Source organism: Notamacropus eugenii, chromosome 3 (genome assembly GCF_028372415.1).
Source record: "Notamacropus eugenii isolate mMacEug1 chromosome 3, mMacEug1.pri_v2, whole genome shotgun sequence".
Classification (NCBI taxonomy): domain Eukaryota; kingdom Metazoa; phylum Chordata; class Mammalia; order Diprotodontia; family Macropodidae; genus Notamacropus; species Notamacropus eugenii.
In genome coordinates, this window is record NC_092874.1 from 184486790 (window position 1) to 184502559 (window position 15770).

The 15770-nt window shown below is 35.9% G+C and overlaps 1 protein-coding gene across 1 annotated transcript; it reads right to left on the reverse strand.

Moving 5' to 3' along the window:
- Positions 1-1132: 1132 nt before the first annotated feature.
- GOLT1B (golgi transport 1B) lies at positions 1133-15739 on the reverse strand. The gene is made up of 5 exons (XM_072653549.1): positions 15540-15739; positions 10252-10343; positions 7742-7920; positions 6063-6144; positions 1133-1779 (listed from the first exon to the last, which is right to left on the reverse strand). Exons 1-5 carry the CDS (start codon positions 15562-15564, stop codon positions 1741-1743), a joined length of 417 nt encoding a protein of 138 aa, XP_072509650.1. The 5' UTR covers positions 15565-15739; the 3' UTR covers positions 1133-1740.
- Between the last annotated feature and the right edge of the window lie 31 nt (positions 15740-15770).

The following is a 15770-nucleotide window of genomic DNA, read 5'->3' on the forward strand; positions in this document are numbered from 1 at the left end:
AACACCAAGTCTCTTAAGATTCCAACAGCTGTTGAGGTAGGAGTCTCCATTTTAAAATGTCTTTTCCCTTGCATGAGTTTTATCATGCATCAAATGCTTTTGCATTGAATCCACAAGACTGAACCATTTCACTGTATATTCAAATCTTTTTCTTCTGTTTTGGATGAGGTTGGGAACTTTACCCTCCCCCCTTTTTTCTCCACCATTGACTCTTTCAACAGAATAAACTTCAGAAGTAACAGAATGTTTTTAAAACAAAAATCAAATTTTTACAATTGTGATTTTTTTGGATCAAGAAGCATTGCAAAATGTAAAAAAAAAAGAAAAAATGATGTGATCACAAGTGGTATAACAAGCAGTATTGTGGTTGATAAAATGTGTTTCAAATGTTTCTACATCCTTGAAGAAAAGTATGCCAACCAGGGAAACCTATAAAGAAAAAAATGAATTTCTTACCACTTGCCAAATGGTTATAACAAAATAGAATACATTTTTCTTAACTTCCTTGGCTTTGAACAAATCTAGTTACTAAATAGCCTAAAATAATTTGCTTATATTATCACTCAAGTTTTTTTTTTTTTCAGACAACTCTTTGTGGAAAATCTTCATATCATACATAAGACATTTTTAAATAAAACCAACTTTTTAGTTTATATGAATAGCCCTTTAGGATAAAATCACAAGTTACAACTTCTCAACACTTCACATGTCCCAAGGTAAACAACAGTTAACTCTTTAAGGAATTTTTCTTTACGAAACAATAGCAAAATAAAATCTGAAACTTGCAGGATTTCTCTCTTTCCAAGGAAACTATCATCATGCCAGACAGACTTTTCAAACTTTAAAAACAAGCTATGTTTGAATAGGAAAAATACAAGTTAGATCAAGAAGTATCTTAAATAAAAGACTATTCCATGAGACAGGATATGTAACAGGTTACTTAGTGAACAAAGGGCACATCTTTTTAGGCTCACATGTAATTATACATGCAGGTATCTTGGAGATGAAATCCCCAAGGTATTCTGATCAAAGAAAGCTTTCGTCACCTATAATTTAGGATCCCAGTTAAAAATTGAGTGACCTTTCCATATTCCAGCACAGAAGATAAATCCAGTTAGCATTTACGTCTGGCTTTTGATTCCTAAGAACAGCAAAAGTTTATTTAAACTATGTATTTACAAACACAAAAGAAGTTTGATTCATACAACAAAGTTGTTTGGATTTTCCTTTGTTTTTAATACATTAAAATGACATAATCCATCCTAACTCATGCAACACTTTTGGAGCTACAATTCTTGTTAAACAACAGGAAACATTTTTTGCCATTGCAATGAGCATTTCTTAAAAAAAAAAAAAAACCAAAACCAAACGCCTGGTGGCTCCCCTGCACCTTCAAAATAAGGAGACAGAAATCAGGCACCACAGTTCTATAGGGATGGCTGTGTTTAAGCATATTGTGAAAAAACAATAAAAATAACTTTCAACAGTTTCAATACGGATTGTAACATGGCATTCCCCTTCTTCAGTTCACTTGGTGAATTCTTAGTCACTTGTCTTGGAATCAAGCACCTTTTCATTGCTTCGTTGCTAATTACTGTAGGTACTTCGAAGACTACACGTTATAAACTTATGTAAAAGATGTTATAAGCTGTTTTGTGTAATGTAATTTTGTGCTGAATATTCTTCAAAGGGGCTTTTGTAAATAATGCAATTTTAATGTAATCTTTAGTCCACTTGCTGTTATACCATATTGTTGCTTTCTCCAACTTTATCTACAAACTGTAGGGAAAAAGACAAAGAGACAGTTAAAGGCATATACTATCCAGAAACTTAATACTTCACATGTATTTATTCAAAACACACACTTACTTGAAGAAATCCAAGATATGACTAATAATAACTGATTAAATAATATTCACTGAAGTCTTCTGACATTTTTAAAGGTTGCAAAATAAAGTTCTTACAAAACGGTTTTTGCATGACATGTTTTGCATTGAAATTTGAAGGTGCAACATGAAAATGCAATACAATGGATAAATAAATTTGAAAAATGAGAGTATCACTATTAGCTTAAACAAAAGAGGAAAAAAAAGGAGAAAAGCTAAAATATGAGCCATTCATGCATTAATAAACCCAGTAAGATGTTTCAACTGACCATTAGTGTGGATTCTCTTCTGAGCCTATGTAGTCTTTGAACAAACAGATTTAACTCCATTAAGATCAATCAATAGTGAAGATCAACTACTGATTAAAATTTTAATTAAATTAAAATTGTGGTTTCTAGATTTTAGTCTGAGAATATCTGACAACAGTGTTAAAAACAAATTTTATAACACAAGCAAAAATTATAGATTTTATATGATAAAAATCTGCATTTAATTTTTACACATATATTTACAATTAAACATATAAAGCAGTTTGCTTTTCTTCAATATCTTAGAATGGGTAGGACTGAGCTCCTACATTAGAACCTAATTAAAGGAGGAATTTAAGTTTAAATAATTCAAGTGTTGCAATATAAAAGGCTTATCAACTAATTCACTATTAACTAAGAGTTTTACTTCAACAAATAACATAATGCAGTGATAACAGGAAATAAATATTTACAGTGTAATGAACAGAGTTGGCCTTGGAGTAAGGACAACCTGGGTTCAACACATCCTGCCTCTGACATACACTGGCCATGTGACACTGGGCAAGTCATTTTACCCTCTTATTGAAATTCTCCAAGACTGAATGCGGTTGGTAGAGGTTCCTTATGCTAATGAAAGTACAGGAGCAGTGCCATTTTACATCTAGTCAGACTAACACTGAAGAATTCCTATAGCGAAGGTATGAAGACAACTTTGGTTTTTACAAAATATCCTGAAGTTAAATTGTGGTAAAACTAAAAGCTGATGGTCCTGAGTTTCTATAATGCTGGCAATAGTATGTATTTGGATTCTGAATGCCTAAATTTCTAGGATTAAACATCTGACAGGCATTTTACAGTGGAAAGAATGCTGATGCTGAAGTTAAAGACCCTGGGTTCAAGTTTCTAATTCTCCTACTTAAATTATGTAATTTGGAATAAATCACTACCTCTTTGGGCTTCAGTTTCCTCAGCTGTAAAATGAGGGGTTCAAGCCCCTGTGACTGAACGACAGGAAAATCAGGGACTGAGGTGAATAATTTGAAAGCTGCTTCACATAGCCATGTCTTAATGAGAATTCTGATCTGGATTCAAGTTGAAGTGGCCATACTTATAGAAATATAAGCTCCCAAATTCCAGCCCAGCCCAAGACCATCCTGGTTGTGGCTTTAAAAACAGTTCTGGAGACTGAAATGGGATAGATTGTGCATAGAGATTTACAGTGACTGCTGTCAGGAAAAGCCCGACTCAGCTGGTCAGGTGGTAAGTAACTAGATCTAGGTAGGATGAAAAGGCCTCAAGAAAGGGATGTGCCTCGGTAGTGCTGATCTGTGCCAAGACTGGAGATGAGACAAAAAGGGTGATACTGTTGAATTCTCATTTAGCTTGCTATTTTAAGATGCAAGAATTCAGCACCCAACAGAATCCCAAGGCAAAGGTAGGCAGACTAGCCCTAATTCTGGAGTTTACAGAGTACTAAAAAGTTGGTAGCATAGATGCCTATTTATAAATTCCTTCTAAATTTCAGAGTGACATTTGTATCTACAGTAAAAAATGTTCATGGTCAATTAAAAAAAATGAGCAGTTTAAGTCTCTTCTTCACTGAAACATCACAATTGTGCTGCTGATAACCCAAGTTAGTCAAAATACTCCTTCTTATGGAACTGAGATTTTATTTAAAAGAGAAGAAAGTGAAATGTTTTACTTGGCAAGACTATTTGAAAAAAATCACCTATTCATTCACTCAACAATCTTATTAGTGCTTTGTAGGCACAGTCTCAGACACTGTTTTGAGGCAGCTTGGTAGTTCACTGAATAAGAGTACTGGACTCAGAGTAAAGAAGGCCTGAGTCCAAATCCTATTTCAGACATGTATTACCTGTGTGACCTCGGATAAATCATTTAACCATTCCTAGCCTGTTTTCTTATCTGCAGATTTTAGATAATAATCACACCTATCTCACAGAGCTGCTCTGAGGATCAAATGAGATCACATGCACAATGTTCTGCAAACCTGAAAGTGCTATATAAATGATAGCTATCATTAAGAGAGTGTATTCTTCAAGTTTCTGTGCTGTGCAATCTTTTTTCTGGTTCTTATTAAGATCTTTGCCTTACAAGTTCATCTACTTTAGTAGTTTGACTTCCTGGGTTTCCTTTAAGTCAAACTCCCTTTTCTTGGGGAAGGCTTCCCCAATTGGTCCAATCTACCACCCACCTCTAGCCCCGGAGCCCAGACTCTGGCTTCTAGGAATACCTTCATTTACAGTTAATTGCACATTGTTTCCATCTTTAGAATGTGAATTTCTTTATGGCACAGTCTATGTTTTTAACCTCTCTTTGTATTCCCAGCACTTAGCATAGTGCCTGGCACATTTCACGGGCTTATGAATGTTGACTGACTTACTGGTTTCAATTATCATCTCTATGTAGATGCCACTGAAATTTGTATTTCTAACCTCACCCTCTGCCCTGAGATGCAGTCTTATATTGTTGTGTACCTACTGGAAAGCTCTTCCTGTATAAGACCCACTGACACTTCCCATTTAATATAGCCAACTCTGAATTTATCTTAACTCCGAAACCTGCCTCTCATCCTAACATCAAGGCCCAACTAAGATGACACCTCTTCCAACAAAGCCTTCTCTGGTAACTCCCAGCTAGATAAGATTATTCTCTTCTTGAACTTGTCAGGCAACTCAGACTCTACCTACTTTGTAAGAGGTGGCATCATGCTGCCTTTCACTGTCTTTGGAATAAAGGAGATCTGTGTTCCACAATCATTTTTGAAACATCCTGACTGGGTGACTGCAGGCAAGTAAATTAACTCCTTCTTGCTGCAGTCCATTCTCTAAGAATCTCTATAAATTTCAGAACTAAAACTCATCCACATTTGCAGAGGAAGTCTCTTTACTAAGAGGGCTCCCATCCAATGAAACAACAGGTTCAGAAAAAAGAAGCAAAATTATAATTAATTTGTGTGATTCATTCCTCCATTAAACCACAAGCTTCCAGAAAACAGGGCCTCTTTGTATCCCCAGAGATGGCACAGAATAGACACTTAATGCTTGTGGAAATTAATTAGAGCGGGAAGGAACCTTAAAGATCATTTATTCTAAAACCTCTTACTTTATAGATGAGGAAACTGCTGCTTATGAGGTGAAGTGACTTGTCCAAAGTTACCTAGATAGTTAGTGTCAGAGACACTGTACTGCTTCCTACTGAGAGGTCTTAAAATCACACCAGTTAAGTGTCACCTGGAGGTGAAAACACTTGAAAGTAGTAATAGGGACTTCTTGGAATTATTCTTTGTTGCTGAGGGGGAGTAGAACAGATGAAAGTTACTCTTTGAAAGGGCTGCCTCAGGAGGTAATTTGTTCCCCATACCCGAAGGTGTGGAGGTGAGATGTCCATTTGTCGAAGGAAGGGGGTCAGATGAAATGGAACTTCAATTCCCCTCCAATACTGGTTCTCTGATTTTTATACAAAAGCAACTTAGACTGTATAATGTGCTTGCCTGTTAGATAAAAGTGGGACTGATCACTCTTTGTTAGGCACAATCTTCCATCATCTAGTTTAAAAAATTGCAGCTCATATGTGAAAGTTAATCATACAGTTCCTTAAGCTCTCTAAGGGAAAGGTGATCCAGAAATCAAAACATAGAGAGAATTTAGTGAATAGGAAAAATGGATACAGTGAAACCTACAATCAAATTTTCACGTTCTACTAGTTATTTTTGCTGATTATGTTAAAAGTATTATAAGCTAAAAGATGCAAAAACTATACCCCAAATGACCAAATTACTTATTGCCACAGCCATGTTCATATACATACTTGCTATTTTATTACTGGCAAATAATTATACTTCTGAAAAATACTGAACTTGTTTTTACTTTTGAAAATGCATAATGATAAGTAAATGATAACATACTGATCTTATTCCAGGTAAATTCAAGAGAGATCCAAGGACAGGCACTCTTCTAATAAAGCCAACCACCACAGGAAAGAATCCCCTAAAAATGAATGATAATGACAAATTAACATCCAGAACACCAAATATTTAAAACTTTACAATTTAAAATAAGTGAAAAATTATTCAATATTATCTATTTTGATCTGAAGCTAAGAATTACTGGCACTTTAATGAAAAAAATTGAAATAATGAAAAAGTGAGAAGGTAGTAATTTAATGAGGCTAGGGCCATGGATCAAGATGCCTGTAGGCCTTTGTATGGCTACAAATTAGAAAATAAGCTCTGGCCAGTAGTTTAGGAAAAATATATGCTATTGGGGAGATGTAGTTTGCATTCATAGTAGATGGCCTAGATGGTGAATCCAAGATATTACCATTCTACACAAAGTACAGCTAGTAAGATTTTCAAGGTTCATCTATGTCTTAAAATTAGACAGGAATGCAAATACTAGAGTGGACAGAATTCAATTTCAGATTTAAGGGGAAAAAATGATAACTTCAGGTTTTTAAAAAATTAAATATTGTCAAGGCAGTTTACTAAATAAGTAGAAGAGTAAGGTAGCAATTTTAAAGTTTTATTTATGAAGCTATTCATGCTCTGAAAATATGTATTCAACACAAAATAAATCACAATCTCTCCCCAAAGCATTAAATTTAGAAAGATCATTTCTGGATTCTAAGTAGTTTCTTTCAAATAAAAAAATTTTACTTCAAATCCCACTCCTTATTAATGCAAACAGTCAAATAAATGTCCCAAATCTTTAGTGCTATGTCACAAACTGAGGAAGTATAATTGATGGAACATCTAAAAGGCTTGAGAACTTCTGAAACAAAATATTAATAGAATCCAATACCTTTAAGTTTCTCAATAAGGGAAACAGTATTAAAAAAAATGAATTATCTTCAATCCATCTAAAAGAGGTAGATAAAAACAAAATATTTTCTGTAACTATATCTGGGACCTTAAATTCATTCTTTCTCTCTTGATATAACCATGGCTGTAACCTACTTCAGCTTTTACAAACTGCACATGATAGCTTATTCACAGCATCACTAGCAATTTCAAAATATTATCTGATTAAAATAACTTTTTTCTTTTGCTTGGCACCTGGGATTAAGTTATTTGCAAAGGGTCATACAGCTAATATGTGTCTGAGGCCAAATTTGAACTCAGGTCCTCCTGACACCAAGACAGGAGCTTTATCTACTATACCTCCTACCTGCCCCTGATTAAAATCTTTCATGATGGTTTTGACACAGAACTCCAAAATAATGTATTACCAGAAGTGTAGTTTTATTATAAAATGACAATAATTATCAAGCATGATTATAATGAAAAATCAAATATTATTCATGTATAGAGCATGCTCTTTAAATTGAAAAAAATATGAAATTAAGATATGATTCTTAAATCTAGTAAAGAAAAATGGGGCACATTTAAAATTTTTTTACTGTATTTACTGCAAATAGATCTGTGAAATTACTCATTATCCATATAACTTCACCTTATCTAATTAGCACTTTTGGTATTTGATATTCTGATGAAAGTTTTTATATTTAACTGAATGTAGAAATGGAAACAAAAGATTCCTCAATGATAAAAGCCAAAACAAACTCATACTTAGTTGATTATCTTACCTGAACAAAAGAAAGAATCCATAAATTTCAAGGATCATGCCTATCAAAGGCCAACCAATAAGAACTACAAATACGCCACCCAGGAAAAACCCTGTAGCTTTAACTTTGTGTTTCTGGAAGAAGAATCTAAATGTTCTTTCCAAACCGATTACAAAAGCCAATCCAGCCACAAATAATACCTGGAAGACAAAGAAAATGCACCTCAAAATAAAGAAAAGCATTTAACTACAATGCATAAAATAAAATATAGGCTTGTAGAAGTAGGACCTTTAAGATAATCCCTTTATTTTGGAAGGAAGCTACTGGCCTCCTCTGGATGTGAGAGGTTAATATGGTCAATAAGATGACTCTGCAAGTCATCAAGTCAAGAAGCACTTTTTAAGCATCTACTCTATGCCAGGCACTGTGCTAAGTGCCAGGGATACAAAGAAAGGTAAAAGATAGTCCCTGCTCTCAAAAGAGCTCACAGTCTAATAGGGGAGACAACATGCAAACAACTCCGTACAAACAAAATACAAAACAAAATACGGACAATAGCAATTGGAGATAATCAACAAAGGGAAGGAACAGGCATAAAGGGATTCGGATATTTTTAACTGGAATTTGAAGAATGCCAGGGAAGTGAGTAGTCAGATGAGGAAAGACAGAATTCCTGGAATGAGGCATAGCTAGTGAAAATGTACAGGCAGGACATGAAGTATCTTAAGTAACAAGTGTGATAGGCAGCCAAAAATAAAATAAGATATTGGATTTTATTAAGGGACACATAGATTCCAAGCATAAGGAAGTGAGAGCTCTGCTGTATTCTGTACTAGTCAAACTACATCTGGAATATTATATGCACTGCGTGTACAGGAACCATAGATCCAGAGCTTGAACGGGCCTCAGAGATCATCTAGTCTACCTCTTCCAAGAGAAAACTAAGGAACAGAGAGTCATGTAGGTAGTAAACAGCAGAGCAGAGATCTGAAACCAGGTCTTCTGACTCCTGGGATCTGTTCTGGGCATAATGGTCCAGGAATGACACTGGGTAAGTTGGAAAATATCCAAGAGAGGATCACCAGGATGGTAAAGGGACTTAATATGGATCTGCTGAAAATCTGAAGATGTTTAGCCTGTAAAGAAATGATTTGGGGAGAGGAGGCAGACTAGCTCTTGTTAAATATATGTAAGGATTCCCTTTGAAAAGGTAGAATTGTTTTGTCTATCAAGGGCAGAAGTAGGATCAATGGTTGGAAGTTTTGAAGAGGTAAATTTAGATTTGATATGAGGACAAATGTCTTAATGACTAGAACTATCCAAAAGTGTAATAGGCTGAGGCAGTGGGTTGCTGGAACCATGGCAGGGATGCTGAAGACGAAATTATTTTTCAGGTATGGTTTGAATTAAATGGCTCCCAAGCTCCCTTCCCTAAAAAGGACTATAAATAATAACTAACATACAAAGCACTTTAAGGCTTGTTAAATCCAAAGAACATGGTGGAAGCAGAAGCAAATTAGCTGTATATTCCTTCGTGTGCATGTAAAGAGTGTGTAGTCAAAGTAAAAGACAAGTGGTGGAGGGCAGAAGTACTTAAATATAATTGACTTTTAGTTTTCCAGCCCATAATTATCTGTAAGAAACCTGAAACGGACAAGTTTTTAAAGCATTTTTCTTAACAAAAATATGTTTCCTACATTTTAACTTATGCTAATTGCCAAAATGTTAATTTCTTTTAGGAAAAAAATTAATAAAAATATATGTTAAACATCATGATTCACATCATTATTCAAACATTAAAACAATACCTCTAGTCCTGTGAATATCCCTTAATTACAAAAAAAAAAAAATCTCACACAACAATTTTGACCTGCTTTGTCATTTACCTTTCCCTTTCTTTAACTCAATATGAATCTTCTATAGTGTTCACATTTTATTAGTGTTTAATTTAAAATTGTTTGAGTACTAGTGACTTTCTATTACTTTCCCCCTCACCTTCTTATAATAAATAGTTATCAGGAATTTGTCCTTTTGGGTTTCTTCCATGCCACCCAAATCACAGCATAAATGTTTAGTTATGAATCATATACTCCATAAGTATTATTGCAGGAGTAGAAACACTGGAAAACTTAAGCACTGCATTTATCTTATATCAAAGTACAAGACTGACACCAAAACAATTTTAAAAAATCACCAAAATTTAGGACATTCAGAGGTCAAATATTCTAATCTCTTGCTTTTAGGTAGACAAATTAATATAATCAGTTGGATATCTTTTAAGTTGTCATTTAATCACTAATTAAACATTTCAAATTATATGTAGTTCTGGACCTAGACGATCTCATTGACTTTCACATTAATAATTAAAACTGATGATCAAGAGCAGAGTGAATTAAACCTAAATCTACAATTTTAAAAAACATACTAATAATAGCGAATTCTTTCCCCACAATATTATATTACATATGCTATAAAAGTTATTTATGAATTTAGTTAAAATATATTAGTTAAAATATATTTTAAAAACTCACATTTCCAATAGCCAGTAGTGCTTTGTCGAAAAAGAGAATCATTCCAAAAAATAGGAAAAATACGCCAAATCCTGTTAATCCCATTCCAATTTCTGTAATAAAAATTATAGGGTTAAAGTAACAAAGAATAAAAGTCTTGATTTCTAAAACCGATTGGTGCTTTTCCTTGGTTGTTACACTAGGGAACAGGCTCTCAAACATTGCAAAATAGCTTTCTAAGTGATGTTATAAAAGAACGGAATAAGTTAACATCATTTAATTCCTTCAAAACATGAAATTTGAATGGAATCCATCCTTCTATGAGACATAGTGCTTCTGAGGACACAGGAAGCACAGTGTAGAGAGACAAAAATTATGGTTATTTAAGTCACTGGTTCCAAACTTTATGTTAACTCTCTTTGGCATTTGACAGTTTTATGATCTTTAACTATTCTCCCTTCATGTTGTATATCCAATTGAATAGTTTTATAAAAAACATTATCATAATGCATATATTTATATATGGACATATATACACACACACAGATATATCCACACTCACTTATGTATATATGTATGTTTCCTCACTTTCCAAATTTATGTCCATTCTTGTACTCTGTAAGTACATAAATGCTATCCAGGGTCACTCTACTTAGTCCAATATTCATTTCTCTAAAAGTGGAACCAAAGAATGAATTAATGGAGGCTTTTATTACATGCTTAATGTATATGCTAAAACACTAGGATAGAAACTGTAAAAAAGCAAGAAAGTCCTTCTCTTCATGGAACTTATTGTAGTAGCAGGAGATAACACAGAGGAATCAGGGCCAGGGAAGGGTGTTTGTGTTTAGGATGTCAGGAAAGAATAAGGGAGTCAATTGACATGTCCTTTCCAGAAACAATGGTAGCCAATTATTAGATTGCTATTTCAGAAGCAAGAAATGGAAAGAGGGCAGGGATCTTGGTCTCAGGAGGTTCAGAGAAAGTGGTGGGCAGCATGTAAAATAGGAAAAAGAGTATCAGAGTAAATGGTTGACTGGAATTATAACTATAGTCTCAGGGCCAGCTGGATATAGTGGATTAAGTGTATTTGTGCGGCTTGACTCAACAATTCATGAGAAAAATGATAGTTGTTGATTTTCCATTTTGACCTTAGAAAATTACTTGTCTGACCACTTAATCTCTACGTGTTTATTTCGTCATCTGTAAAATTAGGAATTTACCTTTCAACTCTACATCTGATTGCCCTAACAAAGCCTGAACATTTTGTTTTTGAAACTGTTTTAATGATTTGTTATAGATTTATCATCTGTGAATTTATAGATGTTCCCTTTAAACTTATTACTATGTTCATCTTTTGAGGATTTTGTTGTTGAGTCATTTCAGTTGTGTCCAATTCTTTGTAATCCTATTTGGGATTTTCTTGGCAAAGGTACTAGAGCAGTTTGCCATTTCCTTGTCCAGCTCATTTTACAGATGAGGAAATTGAGGCAAACATGGATAAGTGACATATGTACATACACACACACACACACTATGATAATATTTTTTATACAACTATTGAATTGGATACAAGACATGAAGGGACAATAGTTAAAGAAGATCATAAAACTGTCAGATGCCAAAGTGAGTTGATATAAAGTTTGGAACCAGTGACTTAAATAACCATAACCAGGGTAACACAGATAATAAGCGTCTGAGGCCACATTTGAACGTGGGTCCTTCTGACTCCAAGGCCAGCACTCTATCCATTTTGACACCCTACTTCTCTTTCGAGAGTTTCAGGAGTCTTAAAACTAAGCTGCAAAGGTCTCCTAGGTTTAGTATTAAAGCTTATAGTCACCTTATCTATACACTTGATTTTATAGATTGTGACAACATTTTTTCTGGCCTGAAGGATTCTAATCTTTCTGATGTATTCATAGCTCCAGTTCCTCTAAACTTTGAGCTTCCTTGCTTTTAGAATATTGCTACTCCCTATTCTACTTATACGGAAAAACCACAGTAGCAAATCCCACAGGCTATGAAACACTATTTAAAGCAGTATCAATAATTTCTATTTGTAGTTTAACCTTTTGCTTCAAAAACAAATCCACACAATTTTAGTGTCATCTACTCAATTCAGTTTTTTGAAAAAAGTTATCAAAAAACTTTATCTGACAAAAATTTCATTTGGTATGAATATTTCAAAGAGATTCATTCCCATTTTACTATACTAATTCCTTTTCCACTGTAGCTAGGCTGATATCCTTTTTCACCCTATAATGGTGAATAAGTTAATAAAAACCACAGGTGACTACCATTAAAAGATTCAAATTCCAACAAAAACCAACCAGAGTTTCATGCTTCTTTTAAGAGTGCTAGTTCCTTTCCTATATTCTTTTGTTTGTTTCAGAGTTATGTATTAATCATTAAAAAGCATATTCCCACACAACTTATGAAATTTCACAATGTTAGAGGTATGAATTTAAACTTTTAAAACAAGTGGGCAAATGTGAGATAAAGCTGACTGAATTCCCCTAACTGGTTTGATAAAAAAATGATAATCCGGAACTCATGGTTTTTATATTTGTATTATCAGTAACCAGCCTGAAGTTACATACGGAGTAACTGAAATGAAATTCAAATTTAGCTTAACAACAAGTTCATGGCTCTTTTTCTGGACTTTTCCGTCTTCTTCAATGGCCCATACTTGTTGATGCATCCTTAACATCTCTTACATCTGTCCCTTAATCACTACTCACACAGCCTCCACTTTAGTTCAGGCCCTTATCACCTTTCATCTGAACTACTCCAATAGCTTCCCAACTTGTTCTCCCTACCCCTAGGATCTCTCATCTTCATTTTACCTCCACAGAGCTGCCAAATAGATAATTTCTAAAACATAGAGGGGCTCATGCCATGTGCCCCACCCGTAAATATTCAATGGTTTCCTACTACCTCTAGGATAAAATATAAAATCCTTAGTCTGCATTTAAAGCCCCCCTCAATTTGGCTCCCAGCTAACTTTCCAGGATTGTTTCATATTACTCTACCTGCACACTTTGTTCCAATCAAACTAGCCTGCTGGCTGTTTCCAGTACTTAGCATTTCATCTCCAGCCTCTGTGGTTTTGCATATGTAGTCCCTTTCACTTTTCTCAGAAACTCCCTAGCATCCTCTCTCTTATCTAAGACCTTTTCTGGAACTCCTAGTTCTTAGCACTCTCTCCCTCTTTTAGTAACTTTGCAGTTATATATTGGTGTACATGTGATATTTCCCCAGAAGAAAGTAAGCACCTTGATGAAAGGAACAATTTTGTCTCTACATCCTTACAGTTTAGCACAGGACCTTGTAAGTCACTAAATAAAAATAGGTATATAGTGTTTGCTGAACTGAATTTGGATTTACATTGTAACACAGTTTCTCTATGTAAGGCAAAAGTTTCATCACAACAGTTAACCTGCAGACAGCTAACACATTATAAACCTTATTAGATATAATTCAATGTTCGTACCTAAAACACCAAAACAAACGTCCTAAGGAATCATTGTAAAGAGATCTTACATGAATGTAGGGGATAGGGCTAGTGATAGAACAGTTAATTCATATTTTGGCTAATGATTCATCACAAATTTGAGGCAGGTGAGGAGCAGAGAAAACTGTGGCATGGACGTTTCAAAGTAAGCAGATGGGGGACTAAAGTCCAAGGTTCAAAACTCCACATACTTTATTTTGCTGCATCCATTTTGAAAAGCCTTAATTATCTTCACATTTAATGTTTTAAGCAAGAGAAGGAAGGTATCATGTGTTTCTTTAAGGCATCTAGGTGGCATAGTGGATGAAGCCCTGGACTTGAATAGTTCACGTTCTGCCTCAGATACATTAACTGTGTGACCCTGGACAACTTACTGAGTCCTTATAAGCTTCAGTTTCCTTTTCTATTATACTGGTACCTATCCTCATAAGAACTGTTGTAAAAATCAAATAAAATAACCCATATAATGTAGTTGGCGAACCTTAATGTTCTATAAAAATAGCTATCATGCCACAAATAAAACAAGTTCTGAACAGCACATACTAATTGTGACACAACTGCCTCTAAAAACCATAGGACAATCATTATCGGGGTAAATTACTCTTGCTTATTTTTGCAATGAAAGCATTGTTATCACTGAAAAGGATCTCAAATATTAGAGCCTTCAGGACTCCATCAGGACATCTAAAACAGTAGTTACGGAGGAATGAACACAATTCCACTTAAGAGTTAAAAGTTGTTTTGTACCCAAGATTTGTCTGCACAAAAGAGTAAATCACAAAAAACTCAACTAGTAGGAAAAGTAAAGTATTGTTTGAGGAAGAAAGGGTTACAGAAACTCTACACAGGAAGATGGTGGGACAAAATAGTCAAATAGAATCAATACCATCAAAAAGTACTGTGTGGAACTGGCTAGACACGTGTAAATCAAAACTTGAGTCTGGATGGAAAAAAGTCAACCAAGCTTAATTTTTGGTACTTATATGCTGAGTCTTGAGAACTTAGTGGAAGGTGGATGCCAAAAATGAAAATACCACATACCACAGGGCATAAAAGACTAACACTTGAACTAACATTCATTAGACTGTGAGTTCCTTGGAAGCAGGACCAGTTTGCCTTTCTTTGTATCCCAGTACCTGTAGCTCAGTACCTGACACAAGTGCTTAGTAAACACCAGTTGACTGACAGCCTTTAACTGGTGCTAACGTTAAAAAGAAATCACTAAGCAGATAACCCAGGTATTCTCCAGGGGTGTCCTGGTGGTCAGACATGGGGGAGCGGTAAGAACTGAGAAGGAGGTACACGTACATTTTGGAGGCTTTGATTATTGGGGTACATCGGAGCTAGCACTAACACAAAAAAGCGCGTGCCTTCAAACAAAACAGAACAAAACAGTTTGCGGTGGGTGGGATCCCGAGTCCCTCCGGTCCTCAGACCCCCCCGAGGCCTGCCTTAGTTCCTTCAACTTTCTCTTCCAGGTGCTCCCGGGAGAACAAAGGCGGCCCCCGACCCCTAAGAGCTTAGCCGGCAGGGGAGGTGGCGAACGTCTTTTCCTGACCCCATTACCCCTTCTGGCCCTAGTCCCGATCCGATCTGCCCAGGGATCAGCGCCTCACCGCGCCTCTCGGGGCCCCCCAGCCTCCCCCAGACCTCCACACTTGGGGCTTCATTCATTGACCGGGGTAGGCGGGGCGGGGCTGGGCGGCAGAGCCTGGGTGTGAGGGAGGGGCGTGCGCGGCACCAGAGGGAGAGGGGAAGATGGGGCCCCGGGGTGGGGGGTGGTGGTGCTTACTCTGCGTGTCCGTTAAGGAGATCATGGCTGCGGTGGTGGTAGTGGCGGTGGCGGCAGCGACTTGGGGGAACGCGACTAATGCCGGGTGGGATGTAAAGGAAAGCAACCCTGGCAGCAGCCGCCACGTCTTCCGGAAACACGCAGCCGCCGGTACCTCGATTCTAAAACATCTTCCTGATGGCTGAACCCGCTCCCGCAGCGAACCAATGACGAAGGATCTTGTTCCATGAC

Bases quoted from the DNA above. Each gene is read 5' to 3' on its own strand.
- GOLT1B (XM_072653549.1), bottom strand. From the start codon at position 15,564: ATGATCTCCTTAACGGACACGCAGA. The intron at 7,921-10,251 runs GTGAGTTTTTAA...TTTGTCTTCCAG, and splicing joins CACTACTGGCTATTGGAAAT to GTATTATTTGTGGCTGGATT. The intron at 1,780-6,062 runs GTATGTTATCAT...TTTTCCCTACAG, and splicing joins ATTTACCTGGAATAAGATCA to TTTGTAGATAAAGTTGGAGA.